Consider the following 25,583-nt stretch of genomic DNA (forward strand, 5'->3'; position numbering starts at 1 on the left):
TACATATGACGCCACGGTGTTTACTCTACTCTATAGATAGCAGAGCACATACCATCCAGCCCCACACAGATCAGCATCTAGAGCACACAGGGGCCAGCCTACATACATGCTTGCATGCATGCACGCAGATCCCCAGGGCCGGAGCTCGATCACGTCACTTCATGACCGGGCGTTTGGGATTCATTGGGCCATATTATTTCCCTGGCACCTGCAGGAACATGGCTCTGGATCTAGTCACTGGAGCTTATCATTGACAGGATCCTAGGTATGCCAACATCTACAGGTTCAGCGTGCATGTGCATGATACTAGCTTTTGGGCGGGATCCGAGAAAGGGGGTGTAGGTGGTAGATATCCTGGTGTAGATCTGGGGTTCTTGTGGGTTATTTTGGTGGAATTGGGTGTAGGACTGGAGGGTAGTTATTCGTATGTACTACCTAGCTGCCATGCCAGGACGGGGCATGTGTTGAGTGTGTGTGAAAGACTATGGTTATGTGTGTGAAGATCAAGATGGGGCCGGGGTCATACCTGGTCCCTCCTTGGACATGAGTTTCAGAGTATAAAAGGGCCTCGATATTCCTCTCCGTATGATAGTACAGTAAGTCGACTAGGGAAGTCGGAACCGCCCGCATATACCCTTCTGGTATAAACACCTTTACGTCTAGATAACCGAGTGATAATTGGTGATCGAGACGAGTTCGTTCCTTACATAGGTATTCATTCCACGCTCTCTGTCCAGTCAGTGGCACTTTTATACGGTGTAAGATAGAGAATCATAAGTATAACATTCCTCCTAGAACCTCAACTTGCAGACTCTTGCATGAATAAAATCATAAATAAGAAATTTACAGTACTCTGTGATGAAAAGGAATAAACAGCAACGGGCTACATGTATATAGGCGTGCAGGTCGTATTGTAAGGTCAGCATGGAAGGAAAAAAGAGTTGTTGAAATAAAGAGGAAATCAAACAGAATGAGAAGATATTGGTAGAAAAGGAAAAAATAAACCAAGATGAAGGCTTATGAAATATTGAATTGAAGAGTTAGAGGACAGGAGGGTCGGCAGTAGCTTTTATTGTCTTCGTATCTGTTTGTGCGGGGATGGTCGGTTGTTGTAGTCCGATCTTGAGACGTTGATTGATGAAAAGATTGATAGAAGAGTGGTGATGATAACTTAAGGGTTCGAGCATCGCTCATTTAGTGTTTTGTAGATCGTTGTTTTCCGAGTTATCTTCGCGGGCCCCGGCTTTCACAAGCAACTTAAGAACATATCGACGGTTCTTGGAACGCGCTGCTTGCAGTGCATTGTCGTACTTTCCACCCTGAGCGTTGACATCAACCCCTCGATCCAAGAGCATCTGTACGGTCTCCTTGTGTCCTTCAACTACAGCTACTTGCAGAGCATTGCCATAGTACCCACCCTGAGCGTTGACATTAGCCCCTCGATCTAAGAGCATCTGTACGGTCTCCTGGTGCCCTTGACCTGCAGATGCGTACAGGGCATCGACCAACATTCCACCCTGAGCGTTGACATCAGCTCGCGCGTTGAGGAGTATGCGTACGACCTCTAAATGACCATAATAGGCAGCCATTCCTAAGGCGCTGTTGCCTTCCGCACACTCCATATTAATATCTGCCCCCTTTTCTAACAGAAACATTAATGTCTCCTTGTTCCCAGCTAAAGCAGCGATATAAAGTGGAGTATGGTTTCTATTGTCGTAAGAATTGATTGAGAACCCTCTCTTCACAAGAAATTCGACCACTGATATTAATCCTCCGTAGACAGCGTAGTGTAAGGCTTCTTTGTATTTCTCCTGGTTGGCGATTGAAGTCTCGAATCGATGAGATCTTTCGAAGAGGTGGAGGATATTGAATGATAAGCAATAATTCAACGAGTTGATAGACTCGGTCCAGTAAAATTCCTCCCCCTCTACCCGAAAAGCCGCGAGAAGATTTTCTTCATGGTTACCATCGAGAAACGTGTCAATTAAATGAGCCAAGGACTCTGATAATTCAGGGAGGCCATTGACATGCTGATACCAAAAAGCTGCTGCATATCGTAACAGTGGAAAACATCCTCGCAAGTCAAACCAAGCCTGTCCCTGGCCCAATTCCGGTAACAACAGATATTGGAGGCAAATTTCTGCCAGATTTGCGTGGTGATTTATGGTAATTTGGTATTTTTGGAGAATGGTCAAATCAACGCTATCAGTTAACTTTGAGTCGATGGGAGTGAGGAATTCTTGGACCGTGTAATGAAAAGGCCGAAACCAACCGCCCTCAAAAACAAGTAGATTACAGCAGGCTTCGAGAAGTATTTCTTTATCGTCTACCTGATCCAAGTCTCTGTGCGTTGTTGTTTCGGGTTTGATAGAAATTGCGATTGCTAGTTCTTCATGCCTCAGTGGTCTTTTAGCGCAAATTACCCATATCAAAGCCTGTCGGGCTATCTCGCGCTTGGCCGGAACCTGTTTGTCGATTCTTCTTAAAATTCGGGTGTACGTTGCGTCCATGTCAACCGGCAGTGTGCTCAGGGCTGTGACAATATCTCTGGCCGTTGGTTGCTCGTAAATATAATCCAATTGGTATTTAACCCATAAAAACCTATTCATTGTTAAATTAGAATCATATTATATAGTAGAATACTAGCGAGGCGAACAATTATAACTTGGTGGGTCATGTGACCTATTTGGGGTCACGACCTGTGGAATACTAGTAGAGGAAACTTACATCCCACCCGACTTAGATGTTAGGGTATCTATGATTCTTTTCTGGAGTCCTTGATCAATGATGCCCCTTCTCATTTCTTTGATTCGTTTTTCGACCTCATAACGAACAAAGGTGGCGATATCGGCGTCAACCCTTTTTACCTTAATCTGGATTACAGGGAAACCATATCGAGTGAAAGCGTTTTCAATGTCCCCCTCCTTGCGACTCGTCACAAAGACCTTAAATTTTATAGAAGAGTCCCTGGCAAACCTTGTAATCATGGAGAGGAATTCTTTTCGGTCCTCAAATTCGTCCATTGCATCCATGATAAGAAATACTTGATCGAAGGTTTTTGATATATCCAAAAACTGAGCTTCAAGCTTCTCTTCGGTTGGAAATCTTGCATCGCGATGATACGCTCTATAAAATTGTCTGAGGCCGCTTGGTATAACTCTCTTTTGGCGAGCAAGTTGTTTAACCATTGTGGAAATGATCTTGGTAGATTTTTGAGTTTCTTAATCCTGGAAATTGAAATATACAAATGCGATACCAGTCCGGCTATCAAAAGAATATTTGGTAGAAATCTTTTCTAGGACAAGGGATCTATCAAGATATAATTATCAGAATTGTTGCCTTTAATTTCAAGGACCGGAAAGAATGACGGTACTAACGCTAAAACTGACTTCCCAACGCCAGCTTTTGAAAGTTAGTTTTAGGAATTAACCGTGTTCTTTTGAGGGGCTGGAATATCTTACGATTTCCGTGGCACCATAATAGAGAAGACTTCTTGGAATCATCCCATTGTTTAAACACTGGGGACTCAACAAGCCAGTCCCCAGTATCCTGATGCCTTTTCGAGAATATCCGGTTATGATCATGGTCAAAGTCCAGTTCTGAGAGCCATGATAGTACTTTATGTCTATCATCATCTTCTTTTTCCTCCTCCTCCAATAACTTCTCGGAACGTAGGCGTTCATATTCTTCGATAGAAGCTGTCCGAATCACAATTTTTACATGATTCCTGAATTCGGAGAGTAAACAATTGAAATTCTCCTCGAATGGTTCCCACGTAGTCTGCAAGAACACTCGAAATGATACCCAGCGACTGTGGTTCCCCTTCTCATCTACGAAAATTTTCCTTGCGCCTGTAAAGAACTTGAGTAGATCACCGTACGCAGCAGAAAGTGCCTCTTGTACTGCCTTGGATCCGTTAAAGTACTTTGCATATTGAGATAGATATCCTAAGTGGCCAGCCAAGTGCTCCATCATCTCTGCCAGCTTATTGAAGAAGTTTATGGATTTCAGTCCGAGTTGAACGATGAGCTTCGCGCCTCCTACAACAAGGGAAGAAATTTCTGGATTATGTCCGATCATGATCGCTAATGGTTTTAGATATCCGTCCACCGCTGTCAAAAACCCCTGGATTCGAGATGCGTATCTGCGAGAATAACTCGAGTCGTTGTGGGTGTCATCATAGTCCCTAACTTTAGCTATGAGGGTGTCCGGCGTGATACTACTGCTATTGTTGAATGCTTGTCGTTCCTCAGGGGAAAGATCTTTTATGTGTTTTTTCAGAGCCAGGACAAAAGCGGGGTTTTCTGTTTGCACAGGCAACGGACCCGGTGCAGGCAATAGACTAGGCGACGGTGGGTTATTGGCTGCTAATGTACTATAATCTATCAATTCAACTATCGGCTGAATTCCAGTTTAAATTGATGTATGTCCTTACAAGTTCGATGTTGAAGCCTGCGCCCCTGTTGGCAGAGGGATCGGGCTAGTAGATCTAGAGATAGGACTAGACCTCCTAGCTTCGATGAAAGTCCGGTACCGTTTACGGAGCTGGAGTGAGGTAGGCATTCTCGGGCCAGATACCTTTCGATGGAAATATATGCTATAATTTGAGATAGTCCAGCCCGTGTAATGAATGCGCAATGCGTTTTGTTCCTAGATCCCTCAGCTGCCTGTTTTAATATAATATTACGTGATTAATCCATAACAACGCAAATTAAATCAAAAATCAAGAGAGCTCACAATATTCAACTGTTGTTTTATATAGCTTTAGCAGCCCTAGCTAGCTGGTCGTGGATATTTGGTAGATGGACGAAGTGCGCGTTTTTACAAGCTCTAGTCACCATCGATCGTCTCTCCTATTCTCGATCGATATAAACCCCAATTAACTAACCCCAAAAATGAATGCTGAGTGATAGCCTGTCCTATATCTTCTCAAGATTCTACGGTTAATAGACTCCTGAGAACGTTCCAAACATCTGCAAGTGATCTTTTTGCCCCCTCAACCGTAGATTAGCTCGCGCCGACAAATCTCATTTTTCTCATAATCCCATACCCGTTTGATTTGGTCGAGGCTAGGAGACTTGGGGGGTCATTTACGGCTTATAATGTAATGCCGAGATCTTTCTGGATTCCTTCATCGACTTTGCGTGCTCTTTCATATGCGAGGACATTATCTTCAACAATATCTGTTCAAGGCATACCGGTTACTCTAGTTAGGGTTCGTTAGTTAGGGCTAGTAGGGTCGATTTCTCGAGGTCCTGGGAATACCTAATTTCTTATTATTGGCATACTAGTCAAAATAATGAATCAATAGCTTTGCTTTTCTAACAATATCGCTTGCTTCTGACAACTATTTGCTTCTGATATCACTCAAACCCTCAATAAACCGCACAATCTCTTCCCTTCCCTGGGGCCTTATAGCACATTCAACGTGCAAAGCACCCTGTACAAAAATCGACTCGACCCTCTCCCTCCCCACCATGTCCCTCATAAGTTCCTCCACCTCAACAGTCTCATCAGCTGGCACAACCTCATCCATTCCGGCGCTCACGACCAGGACCTGCACACCCCCGCCCCTCTTCACCACTTCTGCGCATGCCTTCATATCCCACGTGCTCCACAGGAACATGGACAGATACCGATAAGGCAGCCATCGCTGCGGATACAATGCACGGAGCATATTCGGCACACTCACAAACGGCGTTTCTAGTATCAGCCCCGTCACCCTGACCCCCAAGCCCCCGGATCGAAGATAGTCCGCCCAGCCCTTGAGGGCAATGCCACATCCAATACTCTGACCCCAGAGAATGACCTCCGTGTCGGCATAGTGAGGGTCCGTCTCAAGGAGCTTAAAAACCGCGGACAGATCCCGCTCTATGCCGGCCTGTGAAGGCGTTCCCGTGGATGTCCAGTACCCGCGGTATGAGGGGACAAGGAACGTGTACATTGCGGCCCTCTCCTTGGCCAGAGTTGACAAGATCGTGGACAGATATGGGAGCCGGGGAGGGGTAGAAGAGGCATTGCTATGGCGAGCAGGGTGTTGGCGGGTTGCGAGAGTACTTAAGGAATGGCATGGAGGAGGTACCCTTGGAAGTATAGAACGAGGATATGCTTCTTACCTGCCTGGCCGCTTGTTGCCGTGACAGAGGAGAGGCGCTTTCCGTCGGATGTGACTATGTGTTTGTGGTGTTCGTGCCATTGTATCCCTTTGAACAAATGCTTATAGTCCTGCAGTGTTTCTCGTTTGGCACCCAGCGGGACGCCTGGGTGTTTGGTTGTGAGCATGAGATGAGGTTGTTTGCAACTGGTGTTTGGGATTGATTAACGAACCGGGCATATATATAATCTTATTCTGAAACAAAACCATCATCGCACACTGGAGTTTTCACCTCGCGTCAGTCCGATGCCCTGGAACATCCAATATAGATGACATGATACGCAATTGCAACTCCATACCTTGTACACCCATAGCGAGATGACAAGACCCCCGAAGACAACCGGTGGAACCAGCACCGCAGGTAGCGAGGAGAGAATGCTTATGTGACGGGTTCCATGCGGAATATACCTATTTAATAGGATTTTTTGAAAACGATAAACTAGAGGACGTTGCATTGGGCGTTATGTTCAAACAGCGAAGTAGCTGCGCTATCCGAACGTTCTTCAAGACACTGGAGTAGCCGCATGCAGCTTGAGGGGTATTGGTTATGGCGGTATGGGAAGTACGCTTTTGTGACAGATAATACGCACTACCATGAGAGATATAATTACAGCTGTTTGCATAATATTAGGCCCAGGCGAGCGTCGTAACACATAGTGCGAATCTTCAGGCTATTACCTCTCTAGGTAATTCCCATAGCTTCATTAGGCAATCCTGCCGAAAGTTTAAATTAAGATGCCTCAACGGGTATCTCGAGTTGCGTAATGGAGCAGCCTTGCTTAACTTTGCAAGAGTCGTTCTATGTGATATGTTGTTCAGCTGGGCCTAATATTATGAAAACAGCTGTAATTGATTACATGTAGTTCAGCCAGAACGTCAACCTCAACTATGAACCCTAATACCTTGAGAACTCTAAGTACCTACATGTATGTGAGGTAGTGGGGATTTTGGTCTTGTGCTCGGGTCTACATACCTACAATTTAGTAAGCACATACGTATACGAGTAGGTCAACTACATGAGTAGGACGAATGTATGTAATTGCATGTAGTTACACTTCACTCAAAATCACTCGTTCAACCTTTACTACGCACAGACTCGTACAACCAGTACCAGCAAGATTTCCTATCTCTCCAACTCAACATTCCAAGTCTCGATATCATCATCACAAATCGTCAAATTACTATCACTATGGAATCTCTATCTCACAACTCCCCACCAAGCATGCATACACAAAATTAAAAATTACCTCATGACCAAACCCCACCTGCAGTACGCTCAACACTTATCATTCTCACCCTCATCGTCCGAGTCATCATCATCCACTGCCGGGCTATCCGCATACTCGTAACACAAGGGCCCGGTCCCCGCCGCCAATCCCTGGATGTCCATCAGATTCCTCACCGTGATGTTCTTCGCCAACGGGCCCATCTCGATCGGGAAATCCAGTGTCACGTTCGGCCCGGTTATGGGTCCTAGCAGCTCGACCGACCCAGAGATATCGAGGAGTCTTGCCGCAAGGTTCTGCGACTGCCAAAGCCAGTAGACGCGGTCAAGGTTTGCGTGGTGGAGGTAGAAAACCGGGTCTAGCTATGTCAGCAAGCGATATTTTTTATAGAGAGTGGGGGATGTTTATATTACCTCCAGGGCTGGCATAAAGATCGCCGGCCTCTCCACCAATGGAGTAATGCCCACCGCCGTGAATACCAACATTGACAAAGTTCGTCTCTCCCTCTACAATCTTGTCAAACCAGCCAAAGTCGACCTGTGCAAGCGCACGGTCCACCTTTGCCGTATTCGAGAAGTTCGCGGCAATGACAGGACTGAATCCTCTGGTGAGGCAACGACTAGTCGCATTTAAGGAGTCTCCAGGTCCAAGATGGAGCCGGAAGTCTACGAATGGGCCGTCCGAGACACAGCCCCCGCCTGTTGCCCCAGGAACAGCAAAGCTGTTATTGGTCGCCGGGATGGTCGCCCCGTTGCCGCCGAAGCCGGTGGTGGGGTCCCATAACGGGGAGGAGAGGAAGTCGGAGGAGTCCAAGGTCCAGTCCCAGTATGGCTGAGCGCCGTTGTAGCCACATTCTTCGCGGAGAGCTTTCTCGTAGGCGGCCACGTAGTATCTGTGCCATGCAAGGAAGTGTCCCTGCAGAGGGGGGTTAGAGCTTATATCTGGGTCTGGGGGCGGCACTGATACTTACGACAAAGTGGATCTGGAACGTCCGCTGGATGTGGACACCCTGGAAGTCATCGAACCGGTTGATTGCGTTCGGGATTGTGGCGGTAGCAATTGATGGGGTTGTTTGCAGACACTTTACGGCGGTGATGTAGCTCGCCTTTTCAGAGTCCTTTAATGTTCTCCTGCCAGCCAATCAGTGTGTGCTCAGAGGTCAAGAATATGAGGGAGCATCATACCATTCTTTGCGCACAATTGGATTCCGACATGTATCTGCCACAGGAGCAGCACTCACGCCCCCAAGAACAGAGGCCAGAGAGAGCGCAGAAACTACAACAGAGCTAACAGAACGCATATTTTCAAGAGTATGTGAGGGACGAAGAAGCAACAAATGAGACCGCCGAGGTTTCTATTGACAATGTAGTATCGAGAGGATGAGAGTCTTTAGCAGTTTATAAGTACTGATTTTTATGGTATGTGGGTTCGTCTCACTTACCAGCGCACAGCCCTCATCCTCATGGTTGAGAAATTTCAAGAACCCTGCCCTATGTAATCTAGAGTACATACATGGCCTAGAGGGGTACATGTATTGACTGACCTGCCTGGCTGGAAAAACTGCCTACCTACATATCTGCCTAGATCAATGTATGTACCCAGGCATCTCCACAGTTCTCCACATACCTACATGGCACTAAGAATACATATAGTAGATCCTTGTCGTTCGTCTGTCAACTGTCCACCCCAGATATCGGAACGGAAGGAACGAACGCGTTTTCGTTCTTCCTCCATATGCCATCTACCGTGGGCGGCGAGTACATACGTAGATTCACTAGAAACATCTCTTCACAGCGGGAACTCGGCAGAAACTGAGTGCATAGTGGCATATAGTACTTTACATATCTCCATCGACCCTCGAACCACAACGCTAACAATCCACTTACACGTATATAGACAAAGATATGCCTGTAAAGTCCAGAACACAGCGCCTCGGGCGATTAAATAGCACAGTCCCACCAATCTACACCGCGGTTAAATTTTTCGACATCAAATTCCCTACCTGTCGTCGTCGTACTGCTTGTCGATGTCAAAGCGTAGAGCATGTAGTACTCTAGGTAACAATTGCACCCTAACGTTAGTTGATAATTCTTAATCCGGCCTGCATTCTTTAACGTACAAGAAGATTCGTTAAGCGACCTGCATTAGCTGGTAGAGTAGAGTTAGCTCTCGGTAGCTCATTGCTCAGGCTGCCTGCGCACTAGTCTATCAACTGACTCTTAGCTAGAATCTTAGACACAGTAACCACTAGCTTAGCGAATAGGCTGCCAGTGTCAAAGAAGGCTTGACTGTCTGACTGACTCTTTTTGATTATTCTCCACAACTATCAAAAGGGTCTCATGCGCGCGTCACGATGAGACCTGACATGAGGCTTGTGCTAAACTAGATCGCGCAGCACTTTATATACCCGGCCGTGGTAAATACGGTTATATTGGTTGTTTTTTTTGTAGCCGACGTTACTACGACTAAAAAAGAAACAATCATTGGTTAGTCCCTATGATAATATTATTCTGTGCTACTTTATCCTAGAATAGTGATCCTTTTCCTAGAGTTTAGAGCTAGAGAATTCACATGTCAAGAGCTCGAGCTTGTAAAGGGATACCAGGTAAAGGGATACATCAAATTAGTCTTAGACGACGACGACAACGACGGAAAGACGAGGAGGGATAGATTGTTGACGGCAGATAAGTCTAGGCGAGCCCTTATGATAGAGTAGGTATTGTCATTCCAAATCAACTGATTGTTGCAGCTCCTTTACGGGGGGAGGAGGTCAAGGAAGTAATGGTATGTAGTGGACCTAGGGTAGACCTGGCCGATCCATGAACAAATTACTGTTTTATGAAGTTTTGCACATCCCTCACGACGACGCTGCTGAAACCTTTATGAGCGGCAAGAGATAGATTAGCCAGCTTGACCATTATTATACAATACATGGTTCGTGAAGCTTCTCCCCTAACTAGACGGACGGGCTGGACGTTTTCAATGCACGTAGGCTAAGGACTGTCTGTCATCGCGGAGTGTGCAGGAGGTAGTATGAGAAGGGCTTGCGAAAAAAGGATGTACCTATGCACTCCACGTACACGTTACTGATAGACCAATAAATCCCAATTCATAGTATCATACAACGCCCGCTTGCCCGCCCGCCCGCCCGCCCGCCCGCGCCCACCACCAAAGCCTCCCAGCCCCAAAAAGCAAAACAAAACAAAAGAAACAAAATAGGCACAAAAAAGGCATTACAAAAACGATTTCATAAACCCGCATCTATACCCACTAAATTTTACCCCACGGCCCCCTCCGCCCCCTCTCCTCGTCCACCACCTCCACCGTCACATCCGTCGTCCTGATGATCCCGCCCGCCTTCGCCACGATATGCTCCTCGCTCTCGTTCCCCATGCCCACGCCGCGCCCGCTCACGTTCGTGATGATCTCCGCGTCGCGCCCGGGCCCGCTGAACGACTGCAGCGGGATGCGGTTGATCTTGCGGTTGTAGTAGGAGGTGGACTTTGGGTTGCTGGAGCTTGTGGTGGTGGTGCCGCCGAGGAGCGATTTGACGAGGGGCCGGAGGGAGGGCGCGGAGGCGGAGATGATGGCGACGTTGATCTCGACCTGGGACCAGATTAGGATGAAGATGCCGTCGTCTGTGTGGTCTGTTAGTAGCTGGCCGGTGGGAGTTCAAGCTTTTTGGCCCCGGGGCCGGGCGGGCTTACATGGGATGTCGGTCGAGTGCTGGAAGATGTACAGCGCATTGATCCTCACTATTGATGCGATCACTGCGACCCCACCGATGGAGAAAACGAGTATAAGAGCCACTATGGAGTCATGGATTAGCACCCGGATAGCATGTCAGATATCTCACCGCTTCGTATAAAGAAGGAAAGGTAATGATACATACCTCTTTTCCTCTTGTTAACTTGCAACCGCAACAACGACGGCAGCGGTAACAGCAGAATCACAATATCAGAAAGAATGTTGAACCCCGCCTGCGCATAGTACACCGGCACAAGGTTATTGCAACCCATCGGGAACGTCGGGGCCCACGCCAGGCTCGGTTTCTTCGGACACTCGAAAGCCTATATATCCACAAAAGCCCATCAGCAAACTAACCAACGTGCCAGCCAACCAAACTTGATTAAGCCCAAAGATATAAAAGAAAGAAAGAGAAAAATCAATAAACTCACATTGACAAACACCATAGCTATCGTAAACACCGTCACCATTCCCGCAGTAATCTTGATTGCCAAATGGTATCCTTGCGCCGGCGACAGCCGGCGATAAAACGCCAGAATGCTCATCTTGACGAAGAAGAGCGTGATGAGGTAGAGCATCTGGTAGATATACCACACCTTTAACGTCCCCACAAAAAGGTCGGCCGTGGACGGCTATAATCATAGTCAACCATTAGTTTAGCTCGAATATTGCTTGATTCCGCCAGGAGTTGAATATATATATATACCAGGTCCATCATATGGGTACTATTAATTCAGTAGTAGAGTTAACGTTAGTAAATGACTATTATAGAGCATTGTCTTGCACAAGAGAGCGGTAATTGGCTGCTTACCCAGATCCATATTTGACTTGAAAAGTATTAAGCACGCCGATACCCCACGCGTTGAACTATGTCACAGCATCGTATCAGTCTCAGTCCTGCTACCACCTCCTCCACGAGGTTCATGCAGGCCGCTGGCGGCCGTGTGAATACATACCAGCGCTACCAACATGATCCAATCATCGGGCCCCAGACCCCGCACAAGAACATGTCGACAGTAGAACCTACCACCCACTCAGCGGCCAATCAGCATACACACATGCAATAATAATATCAGGATGCAGCATATATCAGGCAAAAAGAAAGCAGCAGCAGCATATGTATAATTCTCACCTAAACGCCACAAACACCGTCGACAGTGCCAGCAGTGGGAACTCCACCGCGAATAACAGCGGCCCCAAAGTCATCGTGCAATTAAAAAGAAAATAAATATAATAGAAAGAAAGAATCTGTTCTCCCACCAGCGGCCAGTACTTGTAACTAGCAGCAGGAAAGGTTCACCTATCCTAGCTGGCGATAGTGTATATATATATATATATATAAGGCTCTATCGTCAAGTTAGGCAGATTGGCCTAGCTGTAAGCTGGCTGCTACTGCAGCTGGGGAGGGGGGGTGCCGTTGTGGGGGCTATGGTACGGTATGGGGACGATTACTTGCTTAAATCTCTTCCTTTGATACAGGGCCCTTTCGAAGATCTTATGGAAATTTCGAAAGGCACGTAGATCTATATATTAGCGATCGAAACCGTTGGATTGCCTCCTCAGCATCCAGCTCTCCGCCATTGCATTTCTTACATGACAAAATGTCTCATGGGCCGGACGGTGGTTGCGGCAGGGGCACACACTCCATATAGAGTACCTATTCTAAAATATGAATGCATGCAGAGATCGGAGACCTCCGTGGGAATGGTATGGGCGTAGCACTTTAGAGCAGATGTGTCCAATATATTGCTTTGTGCATACTTGGGTACATGGTGGACCAGGGCCTCTTTTTTTTTTCCCTTCCTTCCAGCTCCAATTCCAAGAATTCTGGAGTTGGTTGGTAGCGAGATGACTACATGTAGTGCTAGAGAGAGGTACCGGCGGGTTTTCCTGTGCAGAGTCTAGAAATTTAATCAGTAAATCAGATGAGCGTCAACAAGGATCACAAATCATACTTTTCGCTAGTTTATGTCGTGTATACAGGGAGAAGGATCATGGAAGTGCGTATAGGCACATATTATCATTCACTCTGCCATAACTAGCGTGTGGGATGATGTACATACTTAACCTGGGGATATCAGGACTTGGGTGAATTATTATGTGAACAGTCGAACAAAGATGTCAAAGTGAGCCCTTCCGCCCAGCCACACCTGATCAGACGTCTTGGAATCTTGGAATCTCGGAATCTTCTTTTGAGACCTGATGCTAGCAATTACCCCACTCCCCGCGCGCACCATCTTCCCGGAGACCCGTCCCGCTAGAATGTATGCAAAAGCTTTCACGTGCTGAACAGGCTCAACATCCTAGCGAGAGCTGCAGGGGACGATGACCTTAACCGTGTTTCGGGTTAGCAGGCTGGAGGATAACTAGAGCACCGTAGTGCAAATAAGAAACCGTCGATAGGGGTAACGGAGCAAGTAGTAACTCACCGAAAATATTACATCCCCCCCCCTTGCAACTTTTTTTCTTTTGCAAAAGAAATAAATAAAATTCGATCATTAATGCTGAATCTGCATGGGCAAAGATCTCTACTTTCTTTCTCGCAAACATCAGATGGAGTAGTTAGCTGGTCAATGTCCCAGTAACACATTTTCCAGTTAATCCATTGACATGGCATGCGCATGCGGCCATGGATGTTTCCACCTGGGAAGAAAACCGATAGCCTGGAGATGTCAACTGTGCCGTATAGGAGAAACTGTTACCGAGATAATACACACAATCTGGTCGGTTTTCTCGCCGAATATTTGCAATTTTTAACGTTCGCTCAATCCAGCCTTGTGCAGAAACATATGATTGAAACCCCAATACCGGCCCCTTCTATCGACACCCTTGGTGTTGTAGCCAGTGTGTATTATTTAGTGGCAACTGTTTTTCTCGTTTAGCGGAAGATTGCCCATTAAAAATAAACTGTTTCGCGAAAAAATGGGCAGCGTCGCTTTTGCACACATGCAATAGTATCCGTAAGACGCTTGGGTAGAACCAGCTGCAAGCGATAATCAACTAAGCCTACCGACCATCCCTGGACTGGACCCAAGCAATTTGGAGTACTGATACCTAGGCGGCTACGCAAATAGTAGGAGCGGTCATGAATCTTGACAGGCTGAATCTTCTTTGGACTTTGATATATGTGCATGTGCATATCTGGTAGGTATTTTGTGACATATTTTTGTTGCCAGGATCGTGCCCTATTTTCTCTGATTCCACAGGCGCTTCAAGCAGGTGAATCTGGTTATGGTAAAGTGATTCCGTAAAAGGATATTAATTCGCAATCTATATGTGTATAGATTTGTAAGGTCTCTTCTCTCAATCGTAGCTGAGTGGTCCGATTTCCCGAGCCACAAAGGGGATAATGTAATGAAATTATCATTTATGTTAGATCGATTAAAATTCGGGGTAATAAGCTTGCAATTGCTTCGCCCTTAATGAGATGAATTAAGATCCCCCCCTCCCCCCGCTGGTTGTTCCGCTGGAGAAGCACCTGGATGGCAGCCGGATAACCGGTTTTCAAATGAGAATTGATACAACGTGGAAGAGGGTAGGGTTGATTTTCGCACGTGGGATGTGCATAAGATCGTAGGGAGGTCTTTGAATATCAGAGTTTCATTCGACGTTTCCCCACGTGCGAGATGACGTTCTGCAGATTTTCGACGAGGGAGAAATCGAGTGATGTCTGATGAAGGTTTTCTTAACGTATGTAAACCATGATTATGACGATTTATTTTGTGTATCAAACCTAGGAGCTGTCAATCAAGCTTGCAGTGGTATCTGAGAATCAAACTTAAGCTTCCTTTCATCATTCCGACTAGTTAGCTTCCAGGCATATCTTCCAAGATTTGTGCACCTGCTTTAAGAGGAAAGTAGGTGCCTGGTTAGGGCGGGTACATTATCAATTCGCGTAAATATAATCCCTCGATAATATAAGACGATCCTGGACAGTCTACGTATTTTTCTCTGAAATTGCATTAGCCTCAGCTGTGCACAACTCAAGCTCTCTTCGACGTTAAGAATTGAAGAATCGGACATTTCGAACGATGCTTATATTTTTGACAGCCGAGATGGTGTAACTACAGCTTGTGTGGTACACCTAAGTATTTAGTTAATCTCGTGATTTTGCAAGTTTAACCTGTTGAGTTACATGGCCGGATCTGTCAAAAGCGCTCTATTTCAGGCAGGTAGCTAGTCCAAAGGAAGGGGCTTGTGAGACTGTGAATATGCAGTTGCCATCGGGTACTTATGCATTGTTCAAAGCTCCGACGGCACAGTAAACAAGATTCTGGTAATTTAGCCATGTGGAAGGGGTTCAATGGTAAAATTACCGGTGGCGTCAAGAGTGCCATAAATCACCCCGCTTCTCAGATACTTATGGAGTGCCTAGCCCCTTCGTTCCTGAGGGAAAGTAGCACCAGATAATGCGGGATCTTATTTGTCCCACCACTTCTACCAAACTTTACAATCTTAGAAATTCCATATAGATAGTAGTTCTCAAGCCAATTCACATACAGAGTCGGATAACTACATGTATTCAGCTCGCTTGGGTGTTTGTGGCACCGGCAGATGAATTGATGTCTCGGAAAGTAGCTGGATGTTACTAGTATTATGTATGTTTCAGTTTATTAGCCAGAATAAATATGCAGTTATTGGTGGACTGGATCATACAGTATCACTCGCCTGTTCGAGCCCTTGCACGAATCGAACCCATTTAAATCAATAAGAATGCTCTTGATTATGAGCTATGTTGAAGAAAATAATCTAAGGAGCTCAACAGAATTAGTATGAGGGTAGCGAGCCGAGCGTTAGGAGGTTTACGCTTGGTTCTATAACCTATAGCTATAGCAAGCATACAAACTATTTACGGTGTGTACGTGCGGCGGGTGATCGGGAGTGGAGGCGGAGGCGAGGAAATATTGATACAGCCATGTTGCTCCTGTACTGAGACGTTTCCACAGTTCCATTTCCCCTTGGTATATATAGGTTCTCTGTTGACACTAGCACATGATCCGTATCTTCACCGACTAAATTGTTCATTAGTGATACAGTAATGACCGATCTAAGGTGTTGGTTGATAAACTCGATAAAAGCTGTGTTTGTCTGAGTTCTCTCCTATTCCAACTAATAAGGACGGTCACACGAGGGGTTGAACACGGTCATTATCTATGCATTATCAGTAGCTAGTATTGTGAATATAGCAGTCGAATCAGTCCAGAAGATAGCTTTGGCCGGTCTGAGATGCAAGGCCAGGATGAGGTGATTTGCGTAAATAATGATTAGAAAATATGAATTGGAATAGCCTTGGTAAGTGTTTAATGGTAACAAAACCTCACCAACTAATTGTAATACTGACAAATAATACAGAAAGAGAACACCTCAGGGTTTGATGCTGATGATGACGTGGATAGATGTCAATCGATGTTGCTCAAGCTTCACTCACTATTAAATCGCATGCATGCGACCCAGCTTCTTTAATCAATCGAAGTTTCCAATGCATCTAGACGAAAATGGTGATCGATCACGCTACTTCTTTCCGACCAGAATTAATTACCACCATAATGTAGCGGTTCTCGCAGTAAGGATATTTCCACTTTGGCCGGGGCTTCTTTAGGCTCGTTTCCGGTCAGGCAACTTACTCCAATATAACTTGTATGTATGAATTGAAGTTCAAATCAGCATGAGACCATCCGGCCACGCAATTGACCGTGAGATAGATGATCCCAAGCCTAGTACCTAGTACCCGTCTTCCTATGCAGCTTTTTTTACGCTCGCTTAGCTTAACCAGCATGCACCACGCCAAACACAACTGAACCGCAAACTGTTTGTTTGTTCATATGCAAACGAGCCCCATGAAAAATGCAGAAATTGAAGAGAGGGATGCCGGGTCATGACCGAGAGGTCGAGTTGAACAATGAGCTGAAATTAATCCATTCCAGAGACGCAGAGTCTGGGGCCCGGAACCATATCAAGACAGATACTGAATCCCGCTAACTCAGCCATCCTTCGTTTCTCAACTACCCTCACATTCATAACTGATGGTTCTTGATCTGAATATACTGACGGAAACCTCAAACACGCAACCCAAGACAAGCTATCGATGAAGGCTCTTCAGCATATACAGCTCTTACAATTTCTCCAGAATCCGAGGCATCCTCTGCAACGAATGTGGAGTCCGAGTACGGCGAGGGTTTCATCTGGTGATCGAGAGAAATTGGCTAAAGACAAGACAGGTTGGACCAGGGTCAGAGTTTTAGAGGAGTTGGGCAAAGGATACCGTCGATGAGCTTGGCTCTCGATTATGTCTGGAAGATCAATACGTGTAAACAGACACAAAATTATGTAAGTATTGGCGGGTATCTATAATGTACTATCGCTAATTTTTCGAATATTGGAACGGTCTGATTGGCTGCTGAGTGCAGGGATGTTGATTAGTCAGCACGACACATCAAAGTACTGAGCACTCACGAGAGGAGGAGGATGGGACCGAAGGCCCCTCATGATTGTAGAGGGAGAATTAAATTTTATTTGATACCCATAATTCAACGTACAACTCGCGGTCGCGAGTTGGCACACCCCTAGTATGTATGTACATACATACGTACGGGTTGATTGCGCGCAGTCACTGAAGGACCTTAGACTCATTCCCACAACCAAAAGTACATGTAGCAGGGAATTAGAACGAGCCTAACTGGAGGTGCATTCCCGATAGGCATCAACTAACCTACATGTACCTACTACACATCAGTTAGTGGCCGTGCACGTGGCCCGCCCGCCTCAATGACCTTTATATTAATCATAGGTACAGGTGCGTACCCAACAAATTTGCAAAATGTCAGGGATGAGGGAGAAAGACAAAGAGAGGGAGAAAGAGAAAGTGAGGAGAAAGAGGAAGAGAAGGGGGAAGAGAGCAAACTCACAGGTAAAGAATTAATGGAAACCTTTTGGCTCCCTCACGACCTCAAACTCTAGCACGACTGACTGCCAGACAGAAGCCCCCCTTCTTCCTACTCGAAATCTCGAACGCACCACAACACTCAAAACCAAAAGTTACGAAACTCGGCTATGTACATGTAGCTAGAATGACAGAATCGGTCTCTGATTTATTTTCCGCGTGGACCAGAAATGTTTGCTTCCCGCCTCCTCGTGCGCCGCCTGTCGTTGGGTATCATGGGTTCTCACTCGCGCTTGACCACACGTGATGAATAACAAGCCCCCACCCACGCAATCAACTTAAGTCATGTAACTTTGGTAACAGTTGAATTTCAGAATTATCCCAGCCGTCCGTTGATACTTGTATCGTCAAGGGCTTTATACAAGTACATGTATGTATGGTCTACATACATGCGTGCTAAAAGAAAGCTTCGAAAGTTAGATGCGGGACAATCCCAGCTGCGATAGAGTGTGGCAACTACTCTAGCGTGTTCGCTTATCCCACCACCACCCTCGATAACGGCCAGCTCTAAAGTCAGGGTAGCCACCGCCCCACCACAACAAAGCCCGCTCACGTCCTCCCACGCACGTCCTCCCACGCACGTCTTCCAAAACAAACAAAATATCATCAGCTTTCCCATCCATCTATCCAAGTCATCCCCCGGATAGAGCCATAACACCATTATGGCTCCGACCACCTACACAACCTTGGAAATCAATACCTCAGATGGAGTCGATACCGTCTACCCCGAGAGGACAGAGAAGCTCGTCGAGCCAGATGGATCCTACGAGTATTTCCGGCTCGTTGCCGATGATGAACCAAAGGCCATGCTGTACTTGGTCAAGGGTGCCAATGCATTGATGGAAGAATACGGAATGACCGAGCCAGGTAAATTAACGCGCTTTTCGACCCCGTTGGGCAGCGGTTGATGCGCAGAGCTGACTTCCTGTTGTTGTTGTTGCAGGTGTACAGTACATCTTCAAGTCTCTGCCAGACAACTATCGTCTCTATGAGCACATCAAGTGCCACGGCGGAGCTAACGCCCGACGTGACACCTATCTGTTTGGCCACCCCGCTAGTAAAAGATTCCGCTCAGTCAATGAGTTCATTCCCCATCTCCTATACCTCGCTGGCAAAGATAAGACGTGCAGATGTGTGTATTGCTCCAGTACTGCCTCCAAAAACGGTAGTACTACTATCAGAAGAAGAACAAAACGAGAGATTGATGTTGCGGAAGCGCGGAGAACTGTAGCCGTCGAAGAAAGGCAGAAGGAGCAGGAGACAGCCGGGTGGGTGATGAGGAAAGGCGAAATCGTCTGGGTTTGGGTATCCGACAATCCCGAAGCTGAACAAGATGAAAACGATCCCTTGATTGATCATGACGGCGGAATCTGGATGGCTGGAATTGTTGCGGAACGTCCAAACTATTCCCCTCCGCTGGAAAGTAACAAGACAGCCGGGGGTCGGGGTCTTTTCTCTGATATCGAGATGGATGATACTTCGCCTTGGCAGGAGGTTGGAGATGGGTGTTATACCATTCAGCTCTGCTCCGATACAGAACCTGGTCAGATCTTGGAAAACATCAAACAACGCCATGTTCGACCATGGTTAGCACGTCTGCAGTGTTCCGAAGTACGCAACCGCACCGAACATCCTACAATTCCCATCGCCCGTAAAATGGCGGAAACATTTTGCTTGTTCGACCGCCAGTCGGAAGATGTGGCCTTTCAAGGCGCATTCATTGGCGCCGAAAAGATTTTTCTTAATGAGCCGGTCCGAATATCAAACCAGGCTGATCATTTCGAGGACGTTCTGGTCGTCGAAAAAGTATTCAAAGATGAGAACCTTTTTATGTTGAAAGGCATCCAATACACTGCCTATCCGTCAAAGGAGTGTACTGCCATCACCTTTGAGGAGTTTGCAAATCTCCCATTTCGTATGAGACGCGGTAGTGGGTCCGGGGAGGTTGTGAAGTGGTTTAGACGTAATGCGCTCGGTGAGCGCACCGAATGTTCCGTCGGGAGCGTCCTAGGACGCTGGTACGAGCCACAAGCAGTCCATGCTTGGACTGGATCAACTGGATTTTCCGGAGGAAACCGCGCACCAGGAAAGGGATTGCAGCGTACTGTCTTGGCAAGAATCGTCAAGAATCGAAAGGAAGGCCTTGGCTTGCATTCCCTCAACGGCGTTGACCTTGAGACTGACGTCGAAGTAAAAATCCAACCTGGAAGGCTAACACTGGATGATGCTGAAGACACCCCCCCTAGAGACCAGGTGACCCCGGAAAGAACCTTTAAGAGCGTCAACTTGAGGATCCCATCTGCCACACCGGGAGTTAGTCCTACGAAGGAGATGGAGACGAAGAAAGAGGAGATTGAAGAGGAACAGGAGGTTGAAATGCTTGAAGTCCAGGGTGAAGATGACGAAGAGTATGAAGAGGAGGATGAAAGCGAGGAATTGGCCAGCCAACATGATAAGTATCGTCGTCCAGGACCCGAAGTCCTTTCGCAAAGCCCAACCAAGCGTCGGCGCCGTTAATCGGTACGACCTGAATGCTTCCATTTTTTTTTTTTTTTCCAGTCATTCAGCATACGTTGCTCGGAAGCATCTGCATATCAGGAGGGAAAGCGAAAACAAAAAAAATAAAGGAAAAAATAAAAAGAAATTACCAACCAAAGTCAAATCTCGCCGGGACGAATGATCCTTTAACCATTTTCGGGGAAGACTACATGTGATAGGAGGAACAATCAATATCAACGACTATTAAAAAAAAGGATAAGGTCACTCATTACTTCGAGTCCAACATACCTCTGTCCGGACTGGCCTGAAATCTCAACTGAAGGCAGTGCAAGGATAGCACATGCATTCATCGCGCGATGACCCTCTCGTTAAGAAGAAGAAATATTGAGCATCTGGTTTTTTGGAACTGGGTTTTAACTGTAGCATTAAGTACCGCAAGATTAAGGGACGAATAAAATCACATCGGGGGCGAACCTGACCTCTTCCGGAGCTTTGTAGATGTCCACAAGTGAGAAACACCAGTGCATGCGCTCCCCAGCAACCAGACGCTCCCAGGGTGCGCACCACCCTCCAGAGACTTCCCAATCCCATCCCCATCACCATTGCGAGTGAGGGTCTCCCCATCCTATCCTTTTCCCTTGGTCCCGATGGCTGGAATTGATGAATACTCTGATGAAACGGCGTTGCTGATGATGAAACTGTTGATGACGGCGGTGGCAGCTCACCCAGTGACGATGATGGTAGGTCATGCAGAGCAAGAAACAAAGAGAACAGCCACACTATACAGAAGCTCATAAAGCTAAGTAACACGGTTGGGAAGAAGGCAAGATGCAGACGCTAATTACAGAGCTTACAGAGGGGTTGTTCGGCTCAATGTAACTGATTTACACTAACTGCGGGTGGAGGTGCGGGAAGCGGCCATGGGGGTACGTATGTGGTCTTCTACAGCATGGAACTACTATGGATGGATGCTTACATGAAATGCGGACATTTTGAACGTACAAGTGTGTCTGTGGAGGCTTTGAGGCGTAGGTGTAAACTCGCGATACTTGAGCTCGCGGAGAAGGTTTAATACGACTTCACCCGCCCCTCACTAACCCCCCGCTGACCCATATCACAATATAATTCGGAGGCTGCTGTATACATACACGCTTTTCTACTCAATCTATACAACCACTGCTTGTAGATTAATTCCCGCGTCGCTAGAAAAAAAAACCTAGCTATGTACATGTAGTAGTTGGACGTAAATCTTGCGATCACGTGCATCGAGTGAGACTCCATGAGTCTGTAACTACACACTAACCGCACAGCGGGAATACGTATGTAGCTCCGACCGACCGGCCCCAACCACCGGCGCCAGGTGTTCTTTCTGGCGGTTCTTGCGGCCACATGCGCGCACCGGCACAACCGTTCTCCGCAAGGGCCGGCAGATAAGGAGAAACAAGCAGATGAAGAGCGCCGATTGATCGTTCTGGTCTAAGGCCTTGAAATACTTAGCCCGTATATGAATATATCTAGGCTCTACGTAACAATAAGCGGTAGACAAAGGTGGTCTGTGTAATTATGATTTGTATAAACGATTTTATTAATTTTTGATATCTTAGAGAGACCCTGTGTTCGCCCTGAGTCTGCCTGATTAGAATTGCTATTCGATCCCTGGAGGCAGTGGTACCGGTCCCCGGTTTCCGGGTCTGGGGATAACCTTAAATTACGTATATCTTTTGCAAGGTTTCGATGTATGAGCTGACGCAGGGCCCGAGTGGCCAGTCATAATCGAGAAACCTCTAGTAGAATGATAAAAGCAGGCACCGTTTCAGAAAATTCTTGAGCACTACAGATAATAGATCGATTATTTCAATGGAAAACTTTCAAATTTGGTATTTCAAGCACCCTAACTACTACGTAACTGACACTTTTCAAAGACAAATTGTTAAACGAAATAAACCACATCATATACCAGCTACATACATGTAGCTAGTCCCCCATGAAGCACATGGCCCATCGCTCAAACCTGCGTAATGTGTTCACCGATTGGAAATCTCGCCTCATACTCCACGGGCAACACAACACCATCCCCTTTATCCAACGGCACGACAAACCTAATCTCTCCACCTTTCTTCAACAACCTATTCACCATGAGTTCCTTCCCTCCTGTGCTATTAACGCTCGCAGCCGACATGAGCCCCTCCTCGCGCACCTTCGGGGTGAGAAGCGCAATCTTGAGTCTCTCATCTTCACTCACGGGCACCTGATCAAACAGGAGAACCTCAACCTTCTTCCTCTTGGCGTTGTGCACGCTGATTGAGCGCTCATAAGTGGCCACCTGCTCTCGAGAGAGCATCCCCTGGCTTGCCATCTTCCTGACTGGCTTTTGGTACGATATCAGCACCTCCTCGTCAATACCAAGACTAAGCTCAAACGTGCCACCAGGCGCACATCTCTCCACGGTTGAGTTGCCCAAGAATGACCCATCGACTGTCAGTCCACAGGGGCCCTGCAGCAGTGAGATGCTGGACGAGTTTGTGATCCTCGCCTTGAGGAATGCGGCGGCCTGGAGCTTGGGCACGGAGATGTGGGAGAACTTGACGTTGGGGAGGGTGAGCTCCTTGATGACATGGCGACGTGCCAGGCGTGAGTAGGGGATGGTGCGCGCGCCGGGGAGATCGTAGGTGGTGGTCAGGCCGTAGGACACGGATTTACTGAGAGCAAGACCCATTTTTCGGGGTATGTCGATTGTGTCGTCGTCGTCTTCTTCTTCTTCTTCGTCGCTGAAGAGTTCGTCGACCTCAGCTTCGACATCCAGGAAGACATTTCTTGGACGAGTGCGTTTGCGAAAGAGCTTCTGATGTTGCTGGTGGCGTTCTGTAGGAGCGTTTACACCCCCAAAGGCAGAAGCGTTTACACCTCCAAAGGCAGAAGCCCCTGACCCGAAAAGATACGATGTGGCGGGAGGAGCAGCGCGTGGTGGTGAGCACACAGGTGATGTAGGCGAATACGCAGGCGATGCCTCAGATATGTAAGATGGGCTGTAAGAGTCGGGTGAGTTGCCTCTTTTTCTCTTTTTGACCTGTTTCATCTGTTTTTCTTTTGTGGAATATATTTCTTGCGCAAGAGATCCCTCAGCCGCACCCGCATCTTTTCGAAGATTCATTCTCCAGGAATCCAGCCAGGGAACCTTATCCTCCAGCCCCGTGAATGATGTCTGGCTCGTCGACAGCGTGACCGTCGCATCTGTCCATGTCTCGCCGGCGTTGTTTGAGAATTCGGCACGGTACGTCAGGAGGGCGGTCTCCGAGGTTGTATCTAATCTCATATCGTAGCGAGGCTTCCAACCTGCCCCGCCGGTGACATATGAGATCCTCAAGCTTGGACCTTTCGACTTTGGCGGTTCGTCATCGCTGGCTCTAGCAGGTTTACCGGTGGAGATGTACGACTCGACGGATTCTGTTTTGGGGGGGAGGCTGTCTAGCTCAACCGTGACGGTGACCTTTGTGACCTGCGATGGTCGATTTCTTCTCTCGATTTCCTCCCGGGCTCTCTCGTCTTTTGACTTGTGCTGCCACCTTGCCCACGCCTTCTCGTACTCGCGAGTCTTCTTGTCGTGCTCCTTCCGCAAGTCCTTGCTGGTGGTCTGCGCAGCCTTGTATTCTACGTAAACGTTCTCACGGAACTCGGCATACAGCTTCAGGTTATCCGCCACTGTGCTGGTCAGGTGGTCCCGCGAGCTCAGGCTTGTCGCGTGCTGGTCCATGTAGGCTATTTGGCTCGAGCACGACTTCAGCTTCTCCTGCGCGTCCTCGATCTTTTCGCTCAGCTCAGAAATCTCCTTCTTTAGCCGCGCAACCTCCGGATCCATCTCCTCTTCCTTAGACTCGTCTTCGTCGAATTCGGCGTAGAGAGAATATGCAATCTTCTCCACCACAATGTCGGTGATCAGGGCGCGGGTGCCGTGCCCTTCGACTTTGATGGTGTTTTCGTCTGCATAGTTGCTGATGCCTATGATGGAGATTTCGTTACGTCCAGGCTATTTAATTTGGCGGATTTCCTTTACTTTAGCTCAATTCTACTCCACGATGGGGGAAATAAGGGCGTGCGGGTGCAACAAACCTTGATTTTGACATTCTCAACGTCGCGGACAACTGCTGCGCGGGAAGGGTACAGCGTCACGCTGCGGGTCTTGAGCTTGTTGATTTTGAACACCTGCGTGTTTATCGTGTCGTCGTGGTCGGAGGCCATTGTGGGAGGTGGAATTGCTTAAGAGAGATGGTTGTAGAGCTCTGGAAGGAGCTCTATGGGCCCTTTATATACGATTCTGAGTATATGAGTCAAGCTAGTAGTCGAGTAGAGTCAGAGCGCCAAGAGTATGTGTAGCTACCCTTGCCGCATTGCTTTTCTGGAATTGGCCAGTAATAAAACTGTAACAATGTCTCTCAGAACCGACCGGGACTTGCCAGCGACTCGTACCACTACGTAGATAAATGCTGTGATAATCTACCTCCTCGGGCTCTAACAGTACAGAATCGACAGGCAATCACCCTGAAGAACGTATTTTATGACTCGAGATACCTTGGGGATCAGCGAGCGTGTCAAACTTAAAACAAATAAGCAGATCTATTGCCCGATTAGCTAAGCCCTATTAATTGCATAGAAACCTCGAAGGTAGTTGGAGATACCGCAGAATCTCAGGAATAACGAATCAGACTAGACTGGAATACCACTTACCCATTGCTCTAGGTCTGTCGGATTGAGGCTCAACAAACATTTGACCAATCCGAAGCCCAATATTCCAGTCCAGTTCGTTTCGTTATTCCTGAGATTTTGCGGTACTGACTTTCAGAAATCGGTTTTCCGAATTCGGCACACCCGCTCCCAAAGTGGTTGCTCTGGAATGTGAGCGCTAACCACTTTGGGGGTCCTGTGTGGCGTTGTCAACGCTGGTCGAGTGAGGATTCATGATTGGCTGATTCAGCCTGCCAAAGAAAACATGGCCCTGTGTTTCGCGGTATATGTCCAGAAA

The 25,583-nt window shown here is 47.2% G+C and overlaps 7 protein-coding genes across 7 annotated transcripts; 1 reads left to right on the forward strand and 6 right to left on the reverse strand.

Moving 5' to 3' along the window:
* Positions 1–1,190: 1,190 nt before the first annotated feature.
* On the reverse strand, positions 1,191–3,188 carry H6S33_003399 (uncharacterized protein; the record flags this gene model as incomplete). The annotated part of the gene is made up of 2 exons (XM_044835143.1): positions 1,191–2,601; positions 2,728–3,188. 2 exons carry the CDS (start codon positions 3,186–3,188, stop codon positions 1,191–1,193), a joined length of 1,872 nt encoding a protein of 623 aa, XP_044691760.1.
* Positions 3,189–3,221: 33 nt separating this feature from the next.
* On the reverse strand, positions 3,222–4,563 carry H6S33_003400 (uncharacterized protein; the record flags this gene model as incomplete). Its single annotated transcript, XM_044835144.1, has 4 exons — positions 3,222–3,309; positions 3,378–3,402; positions 3,462–4,375; positions 4,436–4,563. 4 exons carry the CDS (start codon positions 4,561–4,563, stop codon positions 3,222–3,224), a joined length of 1,155 nt encoding a protein of 384 aa, XP_044691761.1.
* A 784-nt stretch (positions 4,564–5,347) lies between these two features.
* H6S33_003401 (uncharacterized protein) lies at positions 5,348–6,282 on the reverse strand (the record flags this gene model as incomplete). Its single annotated transcript, XM_044835145.1, has 2 exons — positions 5,348–6,020; positions 6,083–6,282. The coding sequence occupies 2 exons, from the start codon at positions 6,280–6,282 to the stop codon at positions 5,348–5,350; spliced, it is 873 nt and encodes a 290-aa protein (XP_044691762.1).
* A 1,148-nt stretch (positions 6,283–7,430) lies between these two features.
* H6S33_003402 (uncharacterized protein) lies at positions 7,431–8,680 on the reverse strand (the record flags this gene model as incomplete). The annotated part of the gene is made up of 4 exons (XM_044835146.1): positions 7,431–7,738; positions 7,794–8,295; positions 8,351–8,510; positions 8,565–8,680. 4 exons carry the CDS (start codon positions 8,678–8,680, stop codon positions 7,431–7,433), a joined length of 1,086 nt encoding a protein of 361 aa, XP_044691763.1.
* Positions 8,681–10,650: 1,970 nt separating this feature from the next.
* On the reverse strand, positions 10,651–12,333 carry H6S33_003403 (uncharacterized protein; the record flags this gene model as incomplete). The annotated part of the gene is made up of 8 exons (XM_044835148.1): positions 10,651–11,018; positions 11,088–11,189; positions 11,273–11,450; positions 11,559–11,759; positions 11,834–11,852; positions 11,939–11,994; positions 12,084–12,150; positions 12,260–12,333. The coding sequence occupies 8 exons, from the start codon at positions 12,331–12,333 to the stop codon at positions 10,651–10,653; spliced, it is 1,065 nt and encodes a 354-aa protein (XP_044691764.1).
* Positions 12,334–18,729: 6,396 nt separating this feature from the next.
* H6S33_003404 (uncharacterized protein) lies at positions 18,730–20,343 on the forward strand (the record flags this gene model as incomplete). Its single annotated transcript, XM_044835149.1, has 4 exons — positions 18,730–18,934; positions 19,011–19,199; positions 19,284–20,257; positions 20,314–20,343. 4 exons carry the CDS (start codon positions 18,730–18,732, stop codon positions 20,341–20,343), a joined length of 1,398 nt encoding a protein of 465 aa, XP_044691765.1.
* A 2,228-nt stretch (positions 20,344–22,571) lies between these two features.
* H6S33_003405 (uncharacterized protein) lies at positions 22,572–24,802 on the reverse strand (the record flags this gene model as incomplete). Its single annotated transcript, XM_044835150.1, has 2 exons — positions 22,572–24,590; positions 24,674–24,802. 2 exons carry the CDS (start codon positions 24,800–24,802, stop codon positions 22,572–22,574), a joined length of 2,148 nt encoding a protein of 715 aa, XP_044691766.1.
* Between the last annotated feature and the right edge of the window lie 781 nt (positions 24,803–25,583).

The sequence above is a fragment of the Morchella sextelata genome, assembly GCF_020137385.1.
Source record: "Morchella sextelata strain SCLS chromosome Unknown scls_15, whole genome shotgun sequence".
In the NCBI taxonomy this organism is placed as follows: domain Eukaryota; kingdom Fungi; phylum Ascomycota; class Pezizomycetes; order Pezizales; family Morchellaceae; genus Morchella; species Morchella sextelata.